General features: G+C 38.7%; 2 protein-coding genes across 22 annotated transcripts in view; both read left to right on the top strand.

Annotated features, from left to right (window-relative positions):
* LOC100113758 (AP-3 complex subunit mu-1) overlaps positions 1 to 24,141 on the top strand; it is an 835,720-nt gene that overhangs the window by 474,056 nt on the left and 337,523 nt on the right. For 3 of the 21 annotated variants that reach the window (XM_032601275.1, XM_031933696.2, XM_032601279.1), the window contains exon 6: positions 5,856 to 6,020. The exons of the other annotated variants lie outside the window; for them this stretch is intronic. Coding sequence is in view for 1 of the 3 variants with exons in the window: in XM_031933696.2 (XP_031789556.1) it covers positions 6,007 to 6,020 (14 nt within the window). In the remaining 2 variants the exon portion in view is untranslated. The remainder of the gene's footprint in view (positions 1 to 5,855; positions 6,021 to 24,141) is intronic. 21 annotated transcript variants of the gene reach the window in all.
* On the top strand, positions 11,443 to 13,670 carry LOC107982026. Its single transcript, XM_016989121.2, has 4 exons — positions 11,443 to 12,835; positions 12,922 to 13,128; positions 13,235 to 13,399; positions 13,477 to 13,670. Exons 1-4 carry the CDS (start codon positions 12,689 to 12,691, stop codon positions 13,537 to 13,539), a joined length of 582 nt encoding a protein of 193 aa, XP_016844610.1. The 5' UTR covers positions 11,443 to 12,688; the 3' UTR covers positions 13,540 to 13,670.

Genomic DNA, 24,141 nt, shown 5'->3' with positions numbered 1-24,141 from the left:
TGCACCTCCTAATTACATACCACTGCTGAACAACACGTTTCAAAATGTTACAATAGATATAAGAGATCAGCATGGTAATCATATACCATTCGAGTACGGGACATTGACAGTTACACTTCATTTTAAACGCTATCAGTAGAGCATGAAAAACAAAAATGAGTTACTACGTAGAATATTATTCCGATCAAATGGGTGCTGGGCTAGGTAGAGAAGGTGTACGACGAGTGTTTGCAGGATCAAGCTATCAGCGAGGACACGGTGGTATAGGCCATTTCTTGAGTGGTTTATTTCGAAGAGTCTTACCATATCTCACTAATGGTGCCATAGCTGTAGGTAAAGAAGCTATAAAAGCAGGAATAAATGTATTAGATGATGTGGGTAATCACGGTCTCAGTTTTAAACAAGCTGTGAATACGCGTGCACGAGAGTCTGGTCAAAATCTTAAACATAAGGCCGCAAATAAAATAGCTGAAATGATGAAGGGGTCTGGATATAAGCGACGTGGTAAGAAGCGAAAACGTCAGTCGCGTAAGAGTCGTATAACTGGACGCAGTAGCACCAGCGGTAGTGTGTAGAAAAGACGTGTCAGTAAGAGTAAAGTTAGAAGCTTGAAAAAAAAGAAAGTAAATAGAAAGAAGAGGAAACGCAGTGTCTCTGATATTTTTGGATAAACAACATCAACATTATGGCTGTTCTGCATTCAAACTCATGCGAGTGCATGAAATCCGAATTAGATTTATTTACTTTACCACCAACGCAAACGTCAGTGGAAAATTCACAATTCATACATTACAAGTCCGTTTCATCTCTTACCGACGATGGACCATTGGAATTTGTCGTTCCAGGAGGAAGTGATTATCTTGATCTTGCGTATACAATGCTCAGTATACGCCTGCAGATATTACCTAATGTTGAAATTGCGGCTAATGAGAGTGCAACAGAGTACTTTAAAGTAGCACCAGTGAATAATCTTTTACACTCACTCTTTAATCAGATAGATGTGTTCTTTAATCAAAAACTAGTATCGCCGCCAAATAATGCATATCCATACCGTGCATACATCGAAACACTGCTAAATTATTCAGCGCCTACAATGAATTCTCATCTTACATCAGCATTACACAGGTATTTAGATACTCCAGGTAATATGGAGACACCACCCCAGTCATTGATCCAACAGCAAATAAGGGAAACGTTTATCGTCAGTATTTTTAAATTAACGGCCAAACTGTTGATCTAATTGGACATTTACATTGCGATGATTTTAATCAAAAAAAGTTTTTGCTAAATGGTGTTGAACTACGCTTACGATTAGTGAGAAGTAAGGATGCTTTTTGCTTGATGGATGCGTCTGATAACGACAAATTTAACGTACATATTAAAGAAGCATCACTGATTGTACGTCGTGTTAAAGTGAGTCCAGGGATTATGTTAGCACATGCGAACACTCTCGCAAAAGCCACGGCTAAATATCCAATAAATCGTGTAGAAGTAAAAGCATTTACATTGCACAGTAGTGTTCATGGCGATACACTTGACAATGTTATCCTAGGCCAGATTCCTAAAAGAATAATCATCGGTTTCGTAGATAATAGAGCATTTAATGGGAATAGAAAGTTCAATCCTTTTAATTTTCAACATTTCAACACAAACTATCTTTCACTTTATGTGGATGGAGTACAGATTCCCAGCAAACCGCTACATCCACGATTTACGGGGAGTAATCCAATATTCATAGAATGTTATCACACATTATTCTCTGGTACGGGAATACACTTTCTGAATGAAGCACTGACGGTTACACGAACAGATTACAATAAGGGCTATTGCTTTTTTGCTTTTGCTCTAACACCTGATTTATCTGCAAACTCATAATTTCATTGGAATTTTATCAAGCATGGTAGTGTTCGAGTAGAAGTCAAATTTGAACACGCTCTAGCACCAACAATTAATTAACTGCATAATTTATGCCGAATATGACAATGTCTTGGAAATAGATTCAAGTCGACAAATCATAACGGATTTCAATGCTTAGGAAGAGATGGTGGGGATAGAAAGAGAAACAACAGCAGCGCCTTCTACATCGTTAACGGTCAGAGAACAAGATACACTATGCTCAGTTCTCTTTGAACGTTTATACAGTTCATTAGTGCTACTTTACCTTCTGCTGCTGCTGATGCTAATCGCCCTTAAACTGTCATGGATTACATTATTAACGTTCAAGGTCTGAGAGATCTTAATAACAAATTTATTCCTAAAGAAGTGGCTATACTTTGTCTAAAAAATAGAGCTATTGGACACTGGATCGTAAAGGCCCCCCACAATTTCACAGAATTGTCTATTGGAATAAAAAGGTCTAACGAATACATCTCTAATCAGTTTCATGGTGTCCGCTGGCATGAAGGTGACATTAGTGTGGAACAATTGCAATTTCATTTGCAACAAGTGGCAAAAGTGGCTATACGTATTTTTACTCGTGGACACGATAATTGGAGATATTTGGAAACTGTCATGTCTCGTGAAGTTGTGAATGTGGAAGAAATGTACGCACCGACTTTTCAAGAATTAAAAAAGAATTATCCGGATAGATTTATGTGTTTAAATCACAGTATCCAAGATATAAACAACACTCGTGATTGTGCTGTCAACCAGGCATATTTATTGAGAAAGTGGTTGCACTCTATTGCCGAGGATATAACCCAAGATTCAGCGCAAAAATTTAGCGACGCTTTATACTGTAAACTTCATTCTCGTGTTAGAACAGCAACATCTATTTATAGTGGACGTGGAAGCGACGTAGTTGATCATAGCTAAAACAATGAATACACGACAACTTCTAAGGGCCCTCAAACCATTAGCTGCCAAGACAGTTGGTGTATACGCTGCAGATAGAATCCCTAATTTTATGGAACATCCTACGGCTATTATCGCAAACACAGATGATCACACCAAACGAGGAACACATTGGATTGCTATTTACATAGATGCAAATGGTTACGGAACGTACTTTGACAGTTATGGATTATCACCAATCTCACAACATCATGTTAAAAGACTCAAAAGAAATTGTAAACGATATCAGTGGAATAAGCAAAAATTACAAAGCATCGATTCGCAAGTGTGTGGTCAATACTGCATTATATTTCTTTATCATACGGTTAATATACCTAACTTACGCACGTTTTGTAATAAGTTTTCACGAGATTCCAAAAAGAACGATGCGGTAGTGGATGCGTTTTATAAAAAACTTTCAAGAAATAAAAAAGTACGCCTACGTTCAAGAAATGTTAAGAGATTCGGAACTGAGCGTTCTCTTGGTTCAGGATTTTGCAATCAAACATGTACTTCGAGAATATCTGCGAATTATTGAAACAATTGTCAAATATCATTGAGTAAAAATATGAATAAATTACAATCTTAAATATCTAAAATGTTCTCATTTACAATACCTTACTTGCTTCTACATTCCTGTTATCTGAAATACTGTAATATAAGAACTTTATCAATATAGCCGTTGACATCCAGAGTCATTTATGTTTTACTTTCACATCCTGTTTCATCATGCTCTCACTGTAAGTAGAAACCGATGAAAGTGCTCGTAGTCTAAACATATTGTTCTTAGAAGTTTGCGAGATGTAACCCTAGCTTTTGACCGTTGAGCTTTTGACCGTTGACGAATATGATACTTTCTTTCCTGTTGCGTCAGCAGGCTTCTTTGTGTTCTTCTGCGAATACACGTGCAGGAATGCATCCCCAATACTCTTGAATAATTTACTCTGAGATAGTGGGGGGATTCATTCAACAGTGGATAAAAAGAGCGAGCACTGTCAGGAGACACATCAGTACAGGCATGTGGTGTTCACAAATCGTTTCTCAAGAGAAGAACCTTTGTGACGTTCACAGTGTAAAAGTTTTATTTGCCATGGTTCAATCAAGCGACATTGTCCAATCTCGTTTGCAGAATATCCTGCCAAACATGCTGCTGTCTACAACCTACGCAGTTAATAAGTCGAATTCCAAAGGATTTCTCTTGGATTGGAGTGTCATCAGGGTAGCTTCCGTCCTGTAGTTAAGCTTTCTACAGCTACAGGGAGTTTCAAATCCATAAAATTCGATGTGGCCAGCTGGAAAGTTTTTAAGAATTACTTCGATCTTATCAATACCTATTTCCAAGATGCGTACAGATTCCAAAGTGAGTACGGACGATCTACAAAGATATACATGGAAAAACACGATCGGATGTTTACAACTTCATTCAACACAAAGTCTATACTGATTGAGGAAAGACCTGTTGGAACACCTCTCTTTTCAAATCTTTTACTAGTTGAAGAAGACGAGAACGAAGTTAATAGCGCTTCCGCTGCTTTCGCGGAAAGTGCTACATGTGGTAGTGATGCTACTTCTGTTGGCGGGAGATATCAACCTCCAAGGGCGAAGAAACAAAAAACGTCCCACATTCAACCTGCTATTTGCATGCAGAAAGTTACTTTCGATGGATTGAGGATTGTCTTACCATGTGTCGACGAACGTCTCGAGAAACTTGAAACCTGCGTTACTAGGGTAAATTAAATCATGGTTTATATTAAAGAATTTTTAATTGAATGTATTAAAAACGATACAGAAAACTTTATTGAAAATGCCAAATCTACTATGATGGAAACCTACGAGGTATTTCAACAATATTATACTCTATACAGCGATAATATTAAAATTAATGTTGGTGATAAGTTTGTAAACGATATTGATGAATCATTGGTTAGTATAATTATTTGTGAAATTGATGCCTTTAAATTGTTTGATATCTATAGGGATTATATACCACTATCGTCAAATCATAACAATTTATCATGTTATTCCTCGTTATTACGCTTTGTACATATACACTTTTTACTTCAAATAAAACTGAAAAAATAAACATATTTTCTCTTGTTACATCGTTCAATCCTCACTTTTCCCCCTCCACTCTCCCTACGTATCAGTATAAATACCTTTACGATTCGGGGAGATACTCATTCTCACATGTACCTCCTTAAAGTATCATCATCATTATTGAAAAAATGGATAAATTAAAAAACGTATTCTCTTCGAGCAAAAAGAAGGAGGAGAAAAAGCCGTCAGAATCCAAATTTAAGAAGTATGAATACTCTAATAACACCTTCTCGTTTCCGAGACAGCAAGGCTACAAGAGCTTGAATAATCTTTGAATTTATATATTTTATTATCTAAAACGGTCCTTTTAAGGACCACAATATTTTCATAAACGTAGCACAAAATAATAATATACACATTCCTCATCCCATACACCATGTAAGATTGATGTTTATATTAGAGGATGGTGACATCATTAAAATTTCATCTTCTAAACAAATAATTATGATATGTTATCATGTAAACATATCGTTAAGATGTCTTATACACGTGTCATAAAGATAACCTTTATCTTGTAAATAAGGTGTCACACGTGTCGCATCCTTATCTTATAAACAAGTACTAAAGATTAAGTATCATGTTTGTTTATACAAACAAGTAATAAACATACTGTTTAATATTGTGGTAAAGATATCTTATTTGTTTATGTAAACATAATATCTGACGTACACGATATAAACATGATACTCTTATCTTAATTACCTGTTTATAAACATGATACCTTATCTTATCTTTATTACTTGTTACATTGATAAGATAAGGATGCGCCAGTGATGACGTCATTTGTTATGTCTCCCCATACCGGCTTACTTACTACTGACGTGTGCATCTGTGACACATGTAGTAGTTTTCATTGGGAACAGCAATATAATAAAAATACACAATTATTGTGTAAAATAACACATTATTAACAAATTTTTTTGCAGTTTTTTGGAGCTGCTGACGCAATGGAGTTGCTAAGAAATGATCACCCTAACTTACAAGTCTGCGATGGTTCTATTAAATTTTGCCGAAGAGTCAAATCATTAATTACGGCAATGAATAGCCGGACACCCATAAATAACTTAAAACCTGGAAATGATACGTACAAGGTATTATGCAGTTTTATCATTTCGACGACAGAGTAAAAATGCTAACTTGGCGTTTGCTTAAAAATTAAAATCATAAATCATTTTTTTACAAAATACATCCGATTTATAGTTTAGTTATAGAAAGAACAATTAATGTGTTACGTCCGGGCGGCCGCACAGAGCGATTACTCGCACGATAGAAATAATTACAAATTCCGAGTCGACGAGACCTTTTATTTAGTGCAGCCCGCTCACGCGATACTGCCTAGGGATAAGGTAAAGAAAGGCGCAATTTAACCGGTAGCTCGGTTGACGGTGAGATAGTGATAGCTCGCCAAGTAGCGTAACTTAGAGTGACTTCTGTACGAGTTGATTTTAGCTAGATTAAGACACCATGTACTGACACAATAACGTTACATGCGACACTGACGTGAAATTGTGAATAATGATAGGAGGAACGACTTACCTTGACGAAGCGGACTTGTAGTTACCGACTGGCTAGTTCGCTCTCGTTCTGGCGCTGTAGCTCGTCTCAAAAGGGCGCGAAGTTTGTAATGTAATAATTCGTACGCAAAGATTAAGTAACTGAGTGAAATGATTTATTCAATTAGTCAGATTATAATTAGTACAAGATATAAGGCCTCGACTGACAAGGAAAGGTACCCAACCCGAACTCACCGATTTTGATGATTTTCATATATGTTGTAGAACATAAAAAAATAAGAGACACGTATTTTTTTTTATCGGCTAATTTTCACTTTTAAGGGGTAAAAACCTCCCCTAAAGTTAACCCCCAAAAAGCGTTTTTTTTAAATATCTCGGCTTAAAATTAATATTTTTCAATGAAACAAATTGGAGGTTATTTCTTACAAAAAGAGCAAGTATTTCATGGTGATTTGAAGAGTAAGAGTAGCATCCCCTATTTTTTAGGGGTTGAAAACATATATTTTTTGGCATAATTTTATAATAAAAATGTTTAAACGACTAAAAAAATTGGAAAAAATTTGTAAACATCTATAATAAACAAATTAAGTTTTTCGATTTTTTCATAGATACTACCCTTTAGGTCGTAAACCACCCCTAACACAAAATAACTATAAGTATACTTCAATCCATAATATTTTGTAGAAGGTTTGTATATAAGGGTTTTCGAGATCGCTCTTTGCAAATCTGATATCAGATTTTGAAAATTCAAAATGGCGGAACCAATGTGGTGGACGAAAATGTCGAAAAAAAATTTTAACTTTCATAAAAACTTGTTATAAATGTGTTATCTTTGTAGCCTGTACATGTGAACTAAAGAGCCTTAAACCCTAAACCCCTAAAGAACAAATAGGCTAAATGGTTGTGCTTTTTAACCAAACCACCTCAAATTCCTAAATTTGTAAACAAGAAAATTCTGTGTGTGAAGCAGTTTTATAATTTCCGTAGAAATTGTTATCAGAATGTTATTGAAATTCCTTTATTGTAAATTCAACTTATAATGTATTTTTGTTTATAATATTAGAGTATAATAATAATCTACAATCTTTTATCTTTTGCCATAGTGCATTTTTTGTATTGAGCATAAAATATATTATTTTACGATGTTTTTACAATAATGGTAGTCCTCATAAAAGTGTTTAAAGCACAATGCTTTTTTGCACCAACCACATCGTATAATTGCAATGTTTGTGCACCCTTCTATTTCACAATGTGTTGCACAAGACTTTCCAAAACTGAAATCTATAGGATTATCAAATTTATCTGGTTTTTCATTGACGTAACCGCTTTTATACCAGGAATATTTAAACAAATCTATATCTCGGTGAAGACAGTTGGTTGTGAACCAATGATTGAAGTTTAATTATATTATTTCTCACATGTAAATTCATATCATGATCCATTAACATTACATTATCAGAAAATGTTCGGACAAAGTTTTTCCAAATACGGAATCCATAGACATCAAGTGGTTGTATTTTTCCTGTGGTTCCAGTTGGAATTTTTTTATGTTAATAATTTTATTTTGTGGCATTGTTTCTTCTATAACTTTGTCACAATGACCACTCCAAGAATCAAGTAATAGTATTAAGTGATGGCCTACATAGGGATAAAATATTTTTTCCAACCAGATTTTGAAGTGATCTGTAATTAAACGACTTACTAATTAACTGATCAACGATATTACAATGTAAAAATTGTTATTAGTTCCCTTACTTGTTGTTAATTTTCCAGATTTGGATGCTTCCACGTACACGTTTTCTGGTCTAAATATGTTTTGTTCTACAATAGGGCCAAACTTGCCACTTGGTTCCTTTAAAACAAGAAATAGCGGTGACAACAGTTGTCCAGTAGCTGATATTAGTGGCTGTATAGTATAACTATGCGTTGTTGCTGAAATTGACTGTACCAGACATTGCACTTGCTTTTCTCCTTCTACTGCTAATGTTCTTCCAGAATGCATTTCTAGCTGAAATCCGCTCTGATCTGTATTATACAAATTTTCGAGTCCAATCCTTGGTATACACGATTTAACGTCATCGATAAATGCTTCAGCTTTAGCCGTAAGTTCTGCACTACTTTCTAGTGTTTTTCTTGTTATGAACTTATTTATTTTCCTAGAATCTATTCGGTGTGCTTGCTTAAATTTGAGTAACCAATGTTTAGAAGCTTTGAATCTAATATCATCAAAACCAATTTCTTTTTTAGCTTGTAAGGCCCATCGAATTATATCTTCATCATGGATAATTGAACCACTGTCGAGAGCTGCTTGAAAATTATCCAGGGTATACTGACAAATTTGTGCTACTTTTTCTCTATACGTGCCACCTTTATTAATTGAATGAGCCCAACGACGTAGCTGACTAATAGATGATACTTTTTTGAATCTGTTTTGCACTGTTTTGAGACTTAAATTTTGCTTCGTTTTGCTACTTCTCCAAAATTCTACAGCTCTTTTTTTGTATTCAAAATCTAGTTCTTCATTATCTGCTGTACATTGATTTGTTGGTGCTATATCCGGATCAGGAAAATGATGTTGCACTTCATCTTCAATTATTTCCGCATTATGGTCTTTATACTCTTCTTGAAAATCCAAAGAGTCATCAGTAATCATTTCTACATCGTTGAAATCATGTGTTGCATCTATTAAAATTTCTTTTATTTTTTCGCCCAACTCTGTTTCGTGATAATTCGTCACACTATCTGGTATGTTTAACGCTTGAAAGTATGCTAATAATAAGTTTAGAACGTTTAACGGATTAATTATCATTTTTCAATCTAAAATGAAAACAAGCGGTAAAATTTATACAAGCTGTGTTTTTGCATGTAAGGCACGACTGCTACATTTCTACCAGAATAAAACGAGTGAATGTAAATTGAATCAAATCATTAATTTATGCATTGGAGAAGAATTCTCGTTCCACTTTGTGATGTTCGGAAAACTCTATTTTTGGTTTTATTCAACTTTTATTCACTTTGAAATTGAATAATGTAAATCTATATAAAATCACTAAATAAAATTTTCTACAACTGTATGATACCACTGACAAACAAAAAGACGTACTATTCGTACTTTCCGGCATCGAACTAGAATACCCACAAAACTCACTCACTGCCTAAAAAATAACACAGGCAGCTGAGGTAAACACTCGATGAAAACAATCTAAAAAAAGAACATACTGATTTGCACATATTGTCAACAACTTTTATGAGTGAAAGACATTTATCTGTGGAATTATCATTGAATGTACGATAACATTCATTAAAGTAATGAATGCATATAAAATTCCCTTTCAATAACAACGTTTTCTTTAATTGCAAATGAAGTTCGAGTATTAATATTCTTTTATGTATTTTTACCAATAACAAAAATTATCATAGTAATATAATAATAATAATAATAAGAAGAAGAATAAGCATAATTGCAATAGCAATAATAACAGTAATACTGATAATAGCAATGATAATGAAAAATAATAATAATAATTAGAATAATATTTATTATTAAATTTAGATTTTTTGATAAATTCATTAAATCGTATCAAATAGTATTATTATGGAATTCCAGACTGTAAATATTTTACTATAGATACAATAATCATTACTTCGAGAATTCATCTAAAAAACGTTTGGCTTACGAAATAATTGTAACAATGAAAAACTCCCAAGTTTGACAACATTAAATTTTATTACAAAACGCAAAAGAGTTTGATAAACTAATTTTATTAATCTATGTTTTTTCATTTGCAAAAAAGTGTGGACTTTTTGAATTTATAAAATTATATAATTATGCAATTTATGAAATACTTTATAATTTATGAAATTACTTTTGAAATTATGCTAATTTATAAAAGCAGAAAAATAAATAATCTTTGATTGAAACATAAAACGAGACGTTATTTGTTACATACAAAATGATAGAATAAAATATCGGTAATATGTCTATACTCGTGTCTACGGTAAAGCATAGGCCTTCGGCTTGTCTGGAGGTTAGGGGTTTGGAGTCGTTTGGTTAAAAAGCACAACCATTTAGCCTATTTGTTCTTTAGGGGTTTAGGGTTTAAGGCTCTTTAGTTCACATGTACAGGCTACAAAGATCACACATTTGTAAACAAGTTTTTTTGAAAGTTAAAATTTTTTTTCGACATTTCCGTCCACCACATTGGTTCCGCCATTTTGAATTTTCAAAATCTGATATCAGATTTGCAAAGAGCGATCTCGAAAACCCTTATATACAAACCTTCTACAAAATATTATGGATTGAAGTATACTTATAGTTATTTTGTGTTAGGGGTGGTTTACCACCTAAAGGGTTGTATCTATGAAAAAATCGAAAAACTTAATTTGTTTATTATAGATGTTTACAAATTTTTTCCAATTTTTTTAGTCGTTTAAAATTTTTTTATTATATAAAATTTTTTTTCGATATTTCCGTCCTATTGGTTCCGCCATTTTGAATTTTCAAAATCTGATAACAGATTTGTAATCAGCGACCTCGAAAACCTCTATATACAAACTTTCTACGAAATATTATGTATTGAATTACATATTTACAGTTATTTTGTGTTAGGGGTGGTTTACCCCCTTAGGGATAATATTTATGAAAACACCGAAAGACGTCAACTAAATTTTGTTATTAAGGATGTTTAAACATTTTTTCCAATTTTTTTTAGTCGGTTTAAACATTTTTATTATAAAATTATGCCAAAAAATATATGTTTTCAACCCCTAAAAAATAGGGGATGCTACCCTTACTCTTCAAATCACCATGAAATACTTGCTCTTTTTGTAAGAAATAACCTCCAATTTGTTTCATTGAAAAATATTTATTTTAAGCCGAGCTATTTAAAAAAAACGCTTTTTGGGGGTTAACTTTAGGGGAGGTTTTTACCCCTTAAAAGTGAAAATTAGCCGATAAAAAAAAATACGTGTCTCTTATTTTTTTATGTTCTACAACATATATGAAAATCATCAAAATCGGTGAGTTCGGGTTGGGTACCTTTCCTTGTGAGTTCAACTCGTGTCTGAGGTAGAAATATGACTAAGTCCAAAAACTTGGCGAACGCCCTGAGTCCGGTTACAGAAAAATAGTTTAAGTCGCGAGACGGACAGAGCTTCCCCCTACCAGTAAAAGCTCCGGGTTACGAAAGGTACTCCTCCTTGCTCTCTATTGGTATTTATAGGGATGAGGGTAATGCATAAGCATAGGGAAGGTTCTGGCCAATCAGGATTTAAGGAGGGTGTATGTCTCAGCGGGGGTGGCTCCCCTTTTATTACTCATGTTCCTTAGTACGTGTCCCCTAGCCTGGCCGGCTGTAATAGTTTTCTTTATTGTAATTTCCCTCATTGTCGTATCGATTTCCGCTTATTTGGGTCGTTCGGCTGAGATTTATAGTTTCCTTATTGTTTGGTAGATCTGGGGTGTCTCCTCCTGTTTGACCTGGTTTATTCAGGATCGACGCCCTTTCATCTGCCGTCGCGCGTGTTAGTGGCTTGGCTGTTGTGTCGTGCTCTGCGTTGCCGACTGTTGCTGGTTTGTTGGTCTCCGTTATGCCTGCCGTGGAACAGTTCCATTTACCGTGGTGAGGTACTCCTTTGGTCGAGCGTGGTATTCGCGTGAGTATTGACCGGCCAGTCCAGATCATAGTAAGCTGACGTAACACTCCCCCTCCTGATTGTTTTTCAGCGTAGGACGCTGAATTTTAAATCTTGCTAAATCGGGATAAGAAAGTTTTTTTGTTTAAGGATAGAGAGCGGGAAGGCGGTAAGTTTATATATTGTAAAAATTGTCATTCGCCGCGTTTTTGGGTTCTTTTTTGTTTATAATGAGTGATTCTTGAGTCGCAGTAGCCTGGATTTCGGAGTCCGAGGTCCGTTCGGCTTGTTGATGGTAGTCCTACGTGGTTGGTCCCATCGCCGCAGGGTCTCTCCCCTTCCGATTTTTAGTCGTTGTGGTGGGCGTACCTCCTTGTTTTTCTTCTTGACCGTGGGGTTTTCCCCTAATTGGTTCTTTTTTGCGGGGGTGAATCCCTTCCTTTGGGTCTATTCGGAAAATTTGTCGCCCGATTGGTTTCTCACTTTTCCTCGCCCCCTCGGTCCTTCTCGGGGTTCGCCTACCTGTGTCCCTTTAAAAAGGCCCCCGGACTGCTCATTCCGCATTCAGTTTCTCTCCTTCTGCTCCTCCGTGATCTTCCTACCTGTTCGAGATGTTCGCCTCAGTAGTGCTTTGTGCTGGTGTCCTGGTTCGGTTTGCGCGGGCCGTTATCTCTACTCTGGCTCCGATCTTTGATCCAGTGGTTCGTGTCCTTAGTTGGCATCGTCCTGCCTGGGTCCCCTCGAAGCCTGTAGGTTGGGTAAGATTTGTTTTTGTTTAAATTACCCAATGTGTAGTGTTCCCTTTTTGGGTTTTAATTTCTCCTCTTTGTTTTTTTTTTTGAAGGCCGACCGTCAGGTCCCTGTTACACCACCGCCCTCTCCGGCTTCTGATTTTGAGGACTTCCCGGAGGAAGAGTCCCCTTTGTTCACTCTACCTTGCCATACCCAGACTCCCTGGTGGATTGACATCGGGTCTTTTTGCTTCTTATGCCGTCAGCCGCGCCACACTCCTCCGACCATCGAGCTGGAGTACTACCGTGATTATGACAGGGTAAGATGTAGTGTGTTTTTTTGTATATATATGTATATATATATATATATATATAAAGGCCCTTTCCTTGTCGTTTGGTATGTTTATTCTTGTTTTTCTTTTGCAGTTCGTCTTTGATTCCCGGTCCCCTGTTGTTCGGGACTCCTTCCCTGACTCCTGGATTGACTGTCACCACGAGTCCTGGGAGGATCATGCGGCCTGGAGGATCTGCTCGATCTGCCGTTGCCGCCTTGATCATCCACCCGACATGATGCGTCTCCAGGGCAAGGGCGTAAGTATTTCTCTATTTTTTGCCAGCTGCTTTTATGCTTGTGTTTAATAAAAAAAAATTTCTTGTTTTGTTTACAGAATTGGATCCGCATTCCCGGTCACAAGTGCTGTCCAGCGATGAGCGATGCCGACTTGTTTTGAGATTGTTGTAATTGCGTTCTGCGTGTGATAATAATGTATTTTGTACTGCGTGCTTTTTTATATTTTCGTAAGGGTACTCCTGCCCGTTGATGTATAAATAAAATAAATAAATATATATTTATAGTAAAGGATTTTTCTCGTCTGTTGGTTTTGTCGTCCGTATCCCCTCTTCCCCAAACTCGACTGTCCTTTAGGGATACACCCGGTCCGATAAATGATATTCCGGTTATTATTCGTTTTTTTGGTGGGCAAGTGCCCTTTTCTTTATTTATTTTTTTTGTCACATACATCGATATTACGTGTCCCTTGGGCAAGCGAAACAGTACCAGCCTTCTCGAGTCGAGGAGTCTCGTCTCCGCTTTTCTTGCTGCCGGTTTACATATTTTTAGCAACTATATTCTTATACGAGTATTAATAGTTCTAGAGTTATAATCTTTGTTAGGCTTATTTTATATCTCAAGCGAGTAAGCGGCGCGCGAAGTGGATGAGTGCGGATGTTATTATGTTTATCTTTGCCCGTCTCCTAGTTGCTTGATTTACACAAATTATTAAGTATAGTTTTAACCTAATATGTCTTAAAACATACATTCCTTTTGACTTATCCTAAAGCTTTCCTTGCACATATAATCGAATAGTTCGTACTTCTACATAGTTTTTAGTCTTAATTCCTAGCAAGTTAGAAGAATCTTTGTCATGCAAATTTTACAACCTAAGTTATTTGTAGATGAATTACTTTACGTCAGCTAGTTTTTATCCTATGTGTACTTAAGATCTCTATAACTAGTTTTTTTGTCAGCATTAATAAAAAATTTAACTTGCAATCAAAATCTTTTTGTTTCTTTTCATTTATTTGCACACTCATTGACTATATGGTCGCACACGTGATTAAATATGTTTTGTTTTGGTTAAATATATATATGCATAGTTTGAGAGTAGCTCCCTGTCTATGCTGAGATTAGTTATAAGTTTGTTCACACAAGGATTATATAATTTCACACATGAATATAATGTCTACACTCGATTATAGGTTTTATTTATTTGATATGATATGCATTTTCAAATGCTTACTTTCTTTGCGGGTAGTCGCGTATTGGTATTTAGACTCTAGTTGGTTGCATTCTCTCTACCTGCCGACTCGTGGTTCTTTGCTCTTGCTTGTTTATCCCGACTCTGTTCTCTCCTCGATTAATGCCGACAATACGTTTTCTCGTATTTGCACGGCTGGTATCCTTGGTACGTCATAAACTTTTACAGCCCGTGCGTGGGGTCCGTGGAATTCGCACCTGATTGTCGGATCTAATCCTCTCATCGGCACGTAAGTTGCCTCCGGTTCGGTTTCTCTCTCATGCCCCCTCAGGCTTCGGATCCCTACGAAGATTAAGAGACTCATCATAGTCCCGATTATGCCGATCACTACCGCCATAATGGTGATGGCCATGCTCCCTGCGACCCCCGTCGTGCCGGTGCGTACTACCTGTGGGATTGCCTCCGGTCGTTTGTCAGCCCATAGGGTGCTTGCCGCTGTGAGATGTACATGTGGGATGAAGATTTCGCGTTCGTCGTGATCGGCTCCCCCATAAAAAATGCTGTTCGCAATTTCTAAGTGGCAAGTTTCGGGTATTTTTACCTCTCCGGTTCCCTCTAAGGTGACGGTCTGTTTTTCTTCGCGGCACATCCCGGTTCCGTTCACTCTCCCTGCTGTTGAAAAGATCCAGGGTGCAGGGTTATGTGTTTTGATTAGATAGAACTCGGGTCCGTGAATCAAGGTCCGTTTGCACAAACTGTGGGCCCTGTACGATTCTGGTTCTGCTTTCAAATTACTCTCGCAGTCCATGCCTCTCTTTAGTTCTCGGTTGGCCTTGCATATCCGAACGCGGTGTACTTTCAAACATTCCCTCATTTCTTCCTTACTCAAAAAGAAATGCTCGTTGTTATCTGGGTTTATTACGAGATATTCGCCTTTCGGGACAATTTTCATCGCGGTGTGCCGGGGTATTTCGAGTGGGTCGAAAACAGAGATCGACAGGAGCTCGTAGGTCTTGTATACCTGTTCGGTCACTAGTGGAATTTTTACCTGGATTATTAGCTGGCTTTGTAATAGGTACATTTCTACCGTGCTGTTCGCGTATTGTCCCTTGGTTTATTGACTCGAACGGCGCTGCCAGCGCTTGTCCGTCTTTTCGTTGGAGTCGGGCCAACGCGTTTCTCATCGTTCTCATTGATAGCCCATATTCCTTAATCTGCATGACGGTGATCAATTTATTTGCTAGTTCTAAGTTTTCGTTGAGAACTTGGATGGTTTCGTCGATGGACGGCTCCTCCTCGATTTCTACTGCGTTTGACTCGTCCTCCTCATTCAAGCCCAGTCGAGTCATCAGAGCGTTCCTCTTGATTGCTAGATTACTTATCTCTTCGTTTAGGTCATTCTCAATGACTACCTTGTGATAGGCAGGTTGAAACAATTCTTCTTTCTTACTTCGCCTCATATCCTCGAGTAGTATCAAGTTATTAATCCCTTCACCTTCCAATAGTTCGTGGTCCTTGCCCCCGTGTTTGTGCGTGCGGATATCATACGGTCCTTTTATTGCTTCGAACGTAACTGACATTTTATTCAGTTGTAAGATTTTGTCCTGTAGTAGATACATCTGATTCATTAAAACTCCGTTCGATGCATTTCGATAGTCCTCGGTCTGCGTCAGAAATACCGCTGCGCGCTGGAACAAGCCTGCGCTGTCGAAGACGAGGGTTGTGTCGATCCCGGTGGCGATTATCCATTCTCCCGAGGTGAGGCGTATATCGTCTTTTCGTTGATACATAAGTCCGGGGTTGTTTTTGGTCCCGGATACTTTGATGCCGATTTCCGCCCTTACTGTCCCTAGGATCAGGAGAAGTCCGGTCCCCACGTATGCGTTCCACTTCATCTGTAATGCGAGGTTCACATTTATTTCACCTAGTAATTACGTGATGTCGGATTGTGTCAGCTCGTAGTGTTTTGATTGAATATGTCGTCTAGTCTCTAGTTACTTTAGTCCAGACGCGTCGCGTTTTCCGAGTTCCTATCTACAAAACAAATTCCTATCGTACCGTCGGTGCGTGTTATCATGTAGTTATCTATATTTTCTTCGATTTCTTCTTTGATTTCGACTGTCCCATCCGACTCATTTTCCCCTGTGAGCGCTTTTCCCGAGAAGGGTTCTTTCGTAAGTTCATCTGTAGTGACCGTGTAATTTCTACTTTCTCCGTAGTATTGGGGGTTTAGGGTCAGTGACCGCACTACCTGCGTCTCAGCCGAGACAATTGTTCCGGCGTGTACCTGGTCGGTCGCCTGCGCCCGCTGTTCAGCTAATAGTTTTCCGTACTCGTTTACTCTCTTTTCCCGTAATCGCTTAGCTTCTTGCACTGCTGTGCTGTTTATCTTATCTATCGTTCTTTCGGAGATTGACTCCCACCTGACTCAGATGTGCGTGGCTAAAACCTTTTCTTTTACTCTGCCCACTATTGAGAATTTTCGTCGTTTATTTTTGATCGCCTGATCTAAATTGCATCGATCGAACCCGATGATTTTTTTGCAATATCCACACCAGATGGGCGGGATTTCGTTCCGGAGTTCATCCACTGTTCGAGTGATGTGAAGTGAAGCTAAATTTCGTAATTCGAATGCCGTTTCCGAATAGCACTGTTCGCAGAAAAAATTTAATCCGTATTGGTAGCTAACACGTTCGTAATTTCTGATTAATTCGGATTCAGTTTTACGAAACCGATCACGAAATGTGAGGCGGTCAGCCTCCTGATTGCTGCCTGCCCGGTATAAATCTTGTGACATTTTTCGCACTCGCGCGCTGGCGTTACCTCAAGCAGTGTCGCCTCACAAATGTTGCAAGAAGTCGGTAAAGTGATTTTTGAGAGTATATGTGTGTCTAGAAATCGGACGTAATCGCCCCGAGTATCTTGTACAAGCTGATGGTAACAGAGTTGACAATATAGTTTTTTGTGATCGTTAGCGTAGTATCCGTGTACTCCCGCTCTAGTTTGGAACGAGTACCAGCCTTCCAATACGTTACGGACCGAGTAGTGGTCCATTAGCTCTTTATCGTTCTTGAAAGTTCTACGCTCAGTTTCCTATTCTAGACAAAGGTCATCATAGTTTTCTTAATTTGTTTAATATCTTCCAGGCGGCGCGCGATCTGTTGTGCGTGTCTTCTCGCGTGTGTTAAGTCCTTATAAACCGCGAGATCACACATATACTTCTTAACTTCACCTAGGATTCCTTTCAAGAACGAATAAATTGCCAATCTTTCCCTATCTCCGGGTGAATCGGTGATTTCGAATACTTCAGTCTTTGCTAAATTGCCTTTACTATTGTAGGCTAGGAGTTCCGCTACTCGTGCTCCGTATTCGTTCGCCGACTCACCGCGTCTTTGTGCTGACCACGTAATTTCTTTTCTGACTTCGATTAATTGATTTACTAATGTTTTCTTTGCTTTGTCATCAAGTGCATACATACTACAATAAGCGTATCAGTACAGTTATAACAGAGTTGTTGAGGCGATAATTTTTTGTTTGATTAGACTTCCGTTTCGAATGAGCGTTTGAAGTTCTTTCGCGGCGGGAATACTCCGTTAGCGTTTGGTAACACCGGATATAATTGGTTCGCTACCGCTTGATACCGCAATGGTTGCTCTCCCCCCTCGGTTAAAATCGCTGCGGGAGCGATGCCGACGTCCTTCGCAGGAGGCGGGCTTGTGTTTGGTATTCGTTCAGCTGCGGCTGAGGGTCCGGATTCTTTTCCCCCTTCTTGCTTTGTTCGTTTGATTTCTCCTTTCGCGATCCCAAATGCAACAATAATTGCGTTACCGAGTTCCAGAAACTTCCTAAAATGTAAATTGAGAATCCGTATATAGAGTGTAGAGCATAACCGTGAATTATTGTGTCAGCCACGAATTTAACGAGTCTCGCTATCATAATCAAGCCAATTATCCCCGCTGAAGCCGAGCCGAATGTCAAAAAACTTTCCCCATATTCTACTCCACGTTGATTCCGCTAGTCTCGCCATAATGTTCTCATCGAATAGTCTCGTGACTGATAGCCCATCCATTCTAGAGCTTCTGCCCGATATGCTCATCGCGATTGAATTAAGCACTGCTGGCTTTTCGACCGGAATCATTAAGTGATCGTAAAACTGTTGCAAAGAGTGCAATGAGTCAAAGGTGATGTCGCAGCGCTTGTATTTGCGCCGGCGTATACATTCCGCTTTTCGCGAGGTTCGCTGGGTCCGTGTAATTCCACGTCGGTTTCGTTTTTGGTTTTAGCGTGTTTGGTGTTATTCCCTTTGTTACCGACCCTGATAGCACCGTGTACTATTCGTTTTCTAGTTGGAACATAGGCGGAATTAGTGGATTACATGTAGTTTCTGTCCCGAACGTTTTAAGTATGTGCGTTCGCGGCGTCAAAAAGTATTTTTCGTCATCTTTCATTACGGGCAGTTCTTGATAGCAAGTGCTTTCTTCCCTCCGGTGTACTTCGACTTGCACACATTTCATTAAGTGAACTACTTCGCCTGCTACTAACCCTATGTAGCCGCTCTTTTTTGTGATTTGATATGCGAATAAATCTGGTGCCGCTGCCGCTATGCTTAGCGCGTTTGCTATTACTCTTTTTTCGAGTTCGCATTTTTGTAATATTAAATCGTGGTACAGCTATTTAATCTGCCCCTTTATATGTTTTTCTACATACACAAATTTTGAATTTACATACGCAAATATGTCTAAATTATTGACTGACGGCACTTTTACAGTTCAAAAGTATTCAGTTTGCAAGCCTTCTAAAAATAATAATTTCGGGTGTTCTGTACGAGGTCGTATCCGCATACGTTTACTGTGCCGACCGCTGTAAACCCGAACGTGACTTGCGATGATTCCATAATATACACCGGCCTTTGCGCATTTCCTTCCTCCGTGACTTTATTTACTTCGCCTGCGTACAACTCGGCGTATTTATTGAACTCGCACGTTGTTGGCGGTACCGGGTCCCAAAACGCGTACCCGTCTTCCGAGTCTATGCATTGGTCCTGCGTAAGTGTGCACCTCGTTCCTGATCTCAGAACTATTTCGTTCGTATTTAAATTAACTGATGCTTCGTATTCTTTTAACGTTATTTTGAGATATCCTGAAACTACTACTTTGTCGTATACCCCGTATGGGTCCATGTACGTGCCTGCTTGTTCGCAATTCCCTAAATGATCTATTTTTCCCGCGAAGTTCATCGGGTGCACCGTAGTCGCGTTTATTTTCAGGTTAGTAATCACCTCGTCGCGAAACCTGTGTGTTCGATGCCTATGCATTGTTTTGCACTCTTCTCCCGTTATCTCGTCGAGAAATTTGAACTCTCCTCTAAACACGTCGCTCGAGTGCGAAAACGCGCCGCAGGTTCTTGCCGTTCTCTTTATTTCGACTTTACAGAATCTTACGTGCGTGTTCGTAAACTCATTTCTTTGCAACAGTTTTACGAACACTCGCGTCGTGTTTACTACCGGCATTTCTATATCGCATTCTCCGACATTAATTAACGAGAAGGTTGTTAAATTAGAGACTTGCTGCGAACAGTTGTATGCTATTATCGCTGCACTCCCGATGAAAAGTTTAGCTATCGTTGTTAGCCACAAAATCCATATGTTTATCATCTGTAATCATTGTAATTAGTTCATTAAACGTCATGCGTTCTCTTTTTTTTTATCTATCAAACATTTATGTGTATTGTTTAGCATATTTGTCTGTTGTTTGTATGTACCGTTTGCTGGTTCTTGTTTTTATTTATCGTCGTTTTATGGTTATTGTGAGCGGGTAGGTAGCAGGAAAAGGAAAGAATGAGGAAAAAAAAAATTTTTAAAAGCTTGTGTTTGTTGGTGATCGCGTACTTCTAGAGTATGCGTATTCGTGTCTGCCGTAATGGTATGCGTATGTGTGTTGGCCTTTAGCGTGTTTGAAAGAAAAAAAAAATTTTACAACTTGCACTGAATGTGAATTAAAAAATTTTTTTTACTGTACTTTTCATGCATTGTTTACGATGTGCGTACGGTTATGTTGTAGTTCTACTTCTACCTAGTCTTATCATTTTTATTATACTTATCGATTTCAAGTCTGCTCGATTTAAAAATGGAATTAAATTGGTGCACAAAATCTCGATGTTGTGTCGGGCCAGGGTCGGCCCGATTCGCGCCTCATCTCGTAATGGAAGCGCTATATGCATTTTATTATTGACGCGTATCGACGCTGGAACTCCGACCTGTAGTCGTGCGAACACCGGTAACTTTCCCAGAATTTTTAATTGTCTTGCCCCTTCATCGCAAGGTTCTCCCTTTGTCGAGATAAAGTACATAAAGTTGGCTTTCCGCATGAACATTTGTTCTCGGCAGGTAATGGCTTCCTCTGAGTTTTGAATATCCCGTTGGCTTCAATTTTCAGTCGTATTCGGGGGTTCCGCCCCTTTTCCCGGGTCGTCGCTTTCCCCCTCATCGATCCTCTGTTGCGTTTCTCTAATGTCGCTTTCCGATTGTACCTCCCCCTCGTTTGAGTCCTGTCGCGTCTCCGTTGTCTCGGTTCCGGTCTCCTCCGTTCCCGGCCGCTCGTCATCGTCCTGTGCCCTCGCGGTGGTTTGCTTTATCTCCGGGCTTTCTTCCCGACTTTCTCCTGAGTTTTCTCTTTCTACCCGTTCTTTTGAGCGACTTTCTTTCGACCTGCGTTTTTTTTGGTATTAGAGCTGCTATAGCTTCTTTATATTTCTCCCCCTGTAGTCTTCCGCCTCGGCCGCGCGTTTGCATTGTGTGCGACGGCGCGGTGTCTTTACTGCGGGTTGGTTTGCCTCCTGCCGCGTCCTCCGCCGACTTGCCACTCTGTGACTTGTTTATGTCCTCCGCCGTTGCGATATTTATAGCCTTCTCTACCGGATTTCTCGAAAGCGCGTCAGCTATGTTCGTTTTTCCCGGTTTATATATTATGTTAAATTCGAATTCCGCGAGCAACAATCTCCATCTGTTAACTTGCGAATTCGGGTCCCTATGAGTACGCAACCATTGTAGCGCTATATTGTCCGTTATCAAATCGAAACATCTCCCGAACAGGTACGGTCGAAAATGTTTGATTGCCGATACTAGCGCGTTCGCCTCTTTATTATACGTGTCCCATTTTCTTTCCGCCTCCGTCAGTGTGCGTGACATATATGCTACCGGATGTTCTTTTCCCGGTTCTCCGTTTAGTAATACTGCTCCCAGTGCATAACCCGACGAATCAGTTACCAGCGTAAAAGGTTTATTAAAATCCGGGAACGTTAAAATAGGCTCCTCGCACAGTTTATCGCGTAGAATTTCGAACGCTTTTTGTGCCTTTTCGGTCCATACGAACTCCGCGTCATTTTTAAGCATTTCTGTTAATGGTATTGCTATATTTGCGAATTTGTCAATGAACCTTCTGTAATAGCCTACAAAGCCTAAGAACTGTTTTATATTTTTTTTATTGCAAGGAGCGGGATAGTCTTTACAGCCTCAATTTTCTTAGGGTCTGGTTTTACACCCGCTTCCGATATTATGTGTCCGATGTAGGCGACCTCTCTCTTTAAAAATTCGCATTTATCTGCCTGTAATTTTAATACGTGTTTTCTTAGTCTTTCAAACAAGTGTCTGATTCGTTCTAGATGTTGTTCAAACGAATCCGAACGTACTATTATGTCGTCCATGTAGATAAAGAGTTCGCTGCCTGTAAGGCCTGCCAGTTCTATTGCGAGCGCGCGCGAAAATGTCGCCGGCATTGTACGTAGACCGAAACTGCCGCGTGTAAAATGATACAGTCCGCTCTGCGTGGCAAATGCTGTTTTGTACCTGTACTCTTCTGCTATTTCTATTTGATGATAGCCCGATTTTAAATCGAAAACCGAAAAATATTTGGCTCCCCCGAGTTGATCGAGGATGTCAAGTATATTTTGCATTGGATATTGATCATTCAGAGTTTTAGCATTGACCTTACTATAATCGATAACTAATCTGAATTTCACAATGCCTTTGGAGTCAGGCTTTTTTGCACTAGAAAACACGGGCTGCAAAAAGATGACGTGGACTTTTCGATAATGCCTTCGTCGAGTAGTTCGGCTATCCGTTTTTCCTGTTCTTCTCTTTCTCCTGCGAGCGCCGATAAGGCTTAGTTGATACCGGTACCTCGTCGACTGTAGGTATTGTTAATTTAAGTAGCGGTGTTTTTGACAATCTTTCCCCTTCTACATGGAATATGTCGTGGCATTCCTCCACTAACCTCTGTACCCCGATTTTCTCGCTCTCAGAAATATGCTCCAAGCGCAGTTGCTTGGACACCTTTTTTACCCTTTCGATTTTTATGATCGTGGCGGGTTGACAATATACGCGTGCCTCTACCTGTTCATCCTGCAGGTCCCTGCGAGTTTTTGACAGCTGCTTGTGCGCTTTCTCTAAAACACCGTGGAATTTCGCTTCTCGCCAGGTACCTTGTTTAATTGCATCCAATATTCTTTCTAGTGCTATCCTTGTACCTTCCGAACTGTACCCGGTTAGGCTGTTGAGGCTTAGGATTACGCTTATTATTTTAGTGTGCATATTAAAAATAATCTCCTCCACCGGCACTTCCTTTTTTGTGACCCGCACCGCGTCCTTCAGGATTGCTTCTAATTTTTCGAGCGCGCTTTCTTTTTTGACCAAGTTTTCTCTTCCCATTTCCTTGAGTTTGTTTACTTTTTTACTTCGATTTCGTTCTTGATCAAGATCTCTTTCCGGATTTAGTTTCTCGATTTTTTCCTGATTTTGTTCTTGATTTAGCTCTCGGGTTTTATCCCGACTATGTTCCCGCTTTCAATTTCTGCCTTTGTTGCTTTGATCTTGATTTTCTCCTTGATTTAGAATTTTTATTTTTTTGATTTTGTCTTGTTTTTGTTCTTGAATTAGATTCTCGATTTCGATTTGATTTCGCCCTTGATTTAGAATAATTTCTTGATTTAGATTTTTTATTCCGCCGATTCTGTCTTGCTTTTGTTCTTGAATTAGATTCTCGATTTCGACTTAATTTCGCCCTTGATTTAGAATAATTTCTTGATTTAGATTTTTTATTCCGCCGATTCTGTCTTGTTTTTGTTCTTGAATTAGATTCTCGATTTCGGCTTGATTTCGCCCTTGATTTAGAATATTATCTTGATTTTTTCCTTGATTTAGACTTTTTATGTTTCCTAGAGTAACTTGATTTGATTTTTTTGCTATCAGCGCAATCCGGTCCGTCTTTTTGTTTTCGATTTCCGTTTTCTCGCTCATTTCAATCTCCGCGATTTCCTTAATTATCTTATTAGCGAACGTTATCATATGTTATCCAATTTTTAAGCAGCTGTTTTTGTAATCGATACTTGCTCCCGATTGCGCGAAAAAGTCGCATCCCAACAGTTCGTCTTCTTTTATCGGAAAGTCGTTGTTCACCAAATGAAATTCTATTTTAAAGTGCGCGAAGTATAATGTGATCGTGCCGAGCGTCTGCGTTACTCCTGCTGTGATGCCTCTCAATTTAATAATAGCGTTTTCGTTAATTTTGATACCCTTTACGC

This window comes from Nasonia vitripennis (genome assembly GCF_009193385.2).
Source record: "Nasonia vitripennis strain AsymCx chromosome 1 unlocalized genomic scaffold, Nvit_psr_1.1 chr1_random0004, whole genome shotgun sequence".
NCBI lineage: Eukaryota > Metazoa > Arthropoda > Insecta > Hymenoptera > Pteromalidae > Nasonia > Nasonia vitripennis.
The sequence above is the reverse complement of the archived record's forward strand: the minus strand, read 5'-3'. Positions and strand labels throughout refer to the sequence as shown.

What these genes read in the sequence shown, in the direction of transcription:
- LOC107982026 (XM_016989121.2), top strand. Translation starts at nt 12,689, where the DNA reads ATGTTCGCCTCAGTAGTGCTTTGTGCTGGTGTCCTGGTTCGGTTTGCG. An exon ending in ACTACCGTGATTATGACAGG is followed by an intron (nt 13,129 to 13,234) that starts GTAAGATGTAGT and finishes TTTCTTTTGCAG; the next exon opens with TTCGTCTTTGATTCCCGGTC. An exon ending in TGCGTCTCCAGGGCAAGGGC is followed by an intron (nt 13,400 to 13,476) that starts GTAAGTATTTCT and finishes TTTTGTTTACAG; the next exon opens with AATTGGATCCGCATTCCCGG.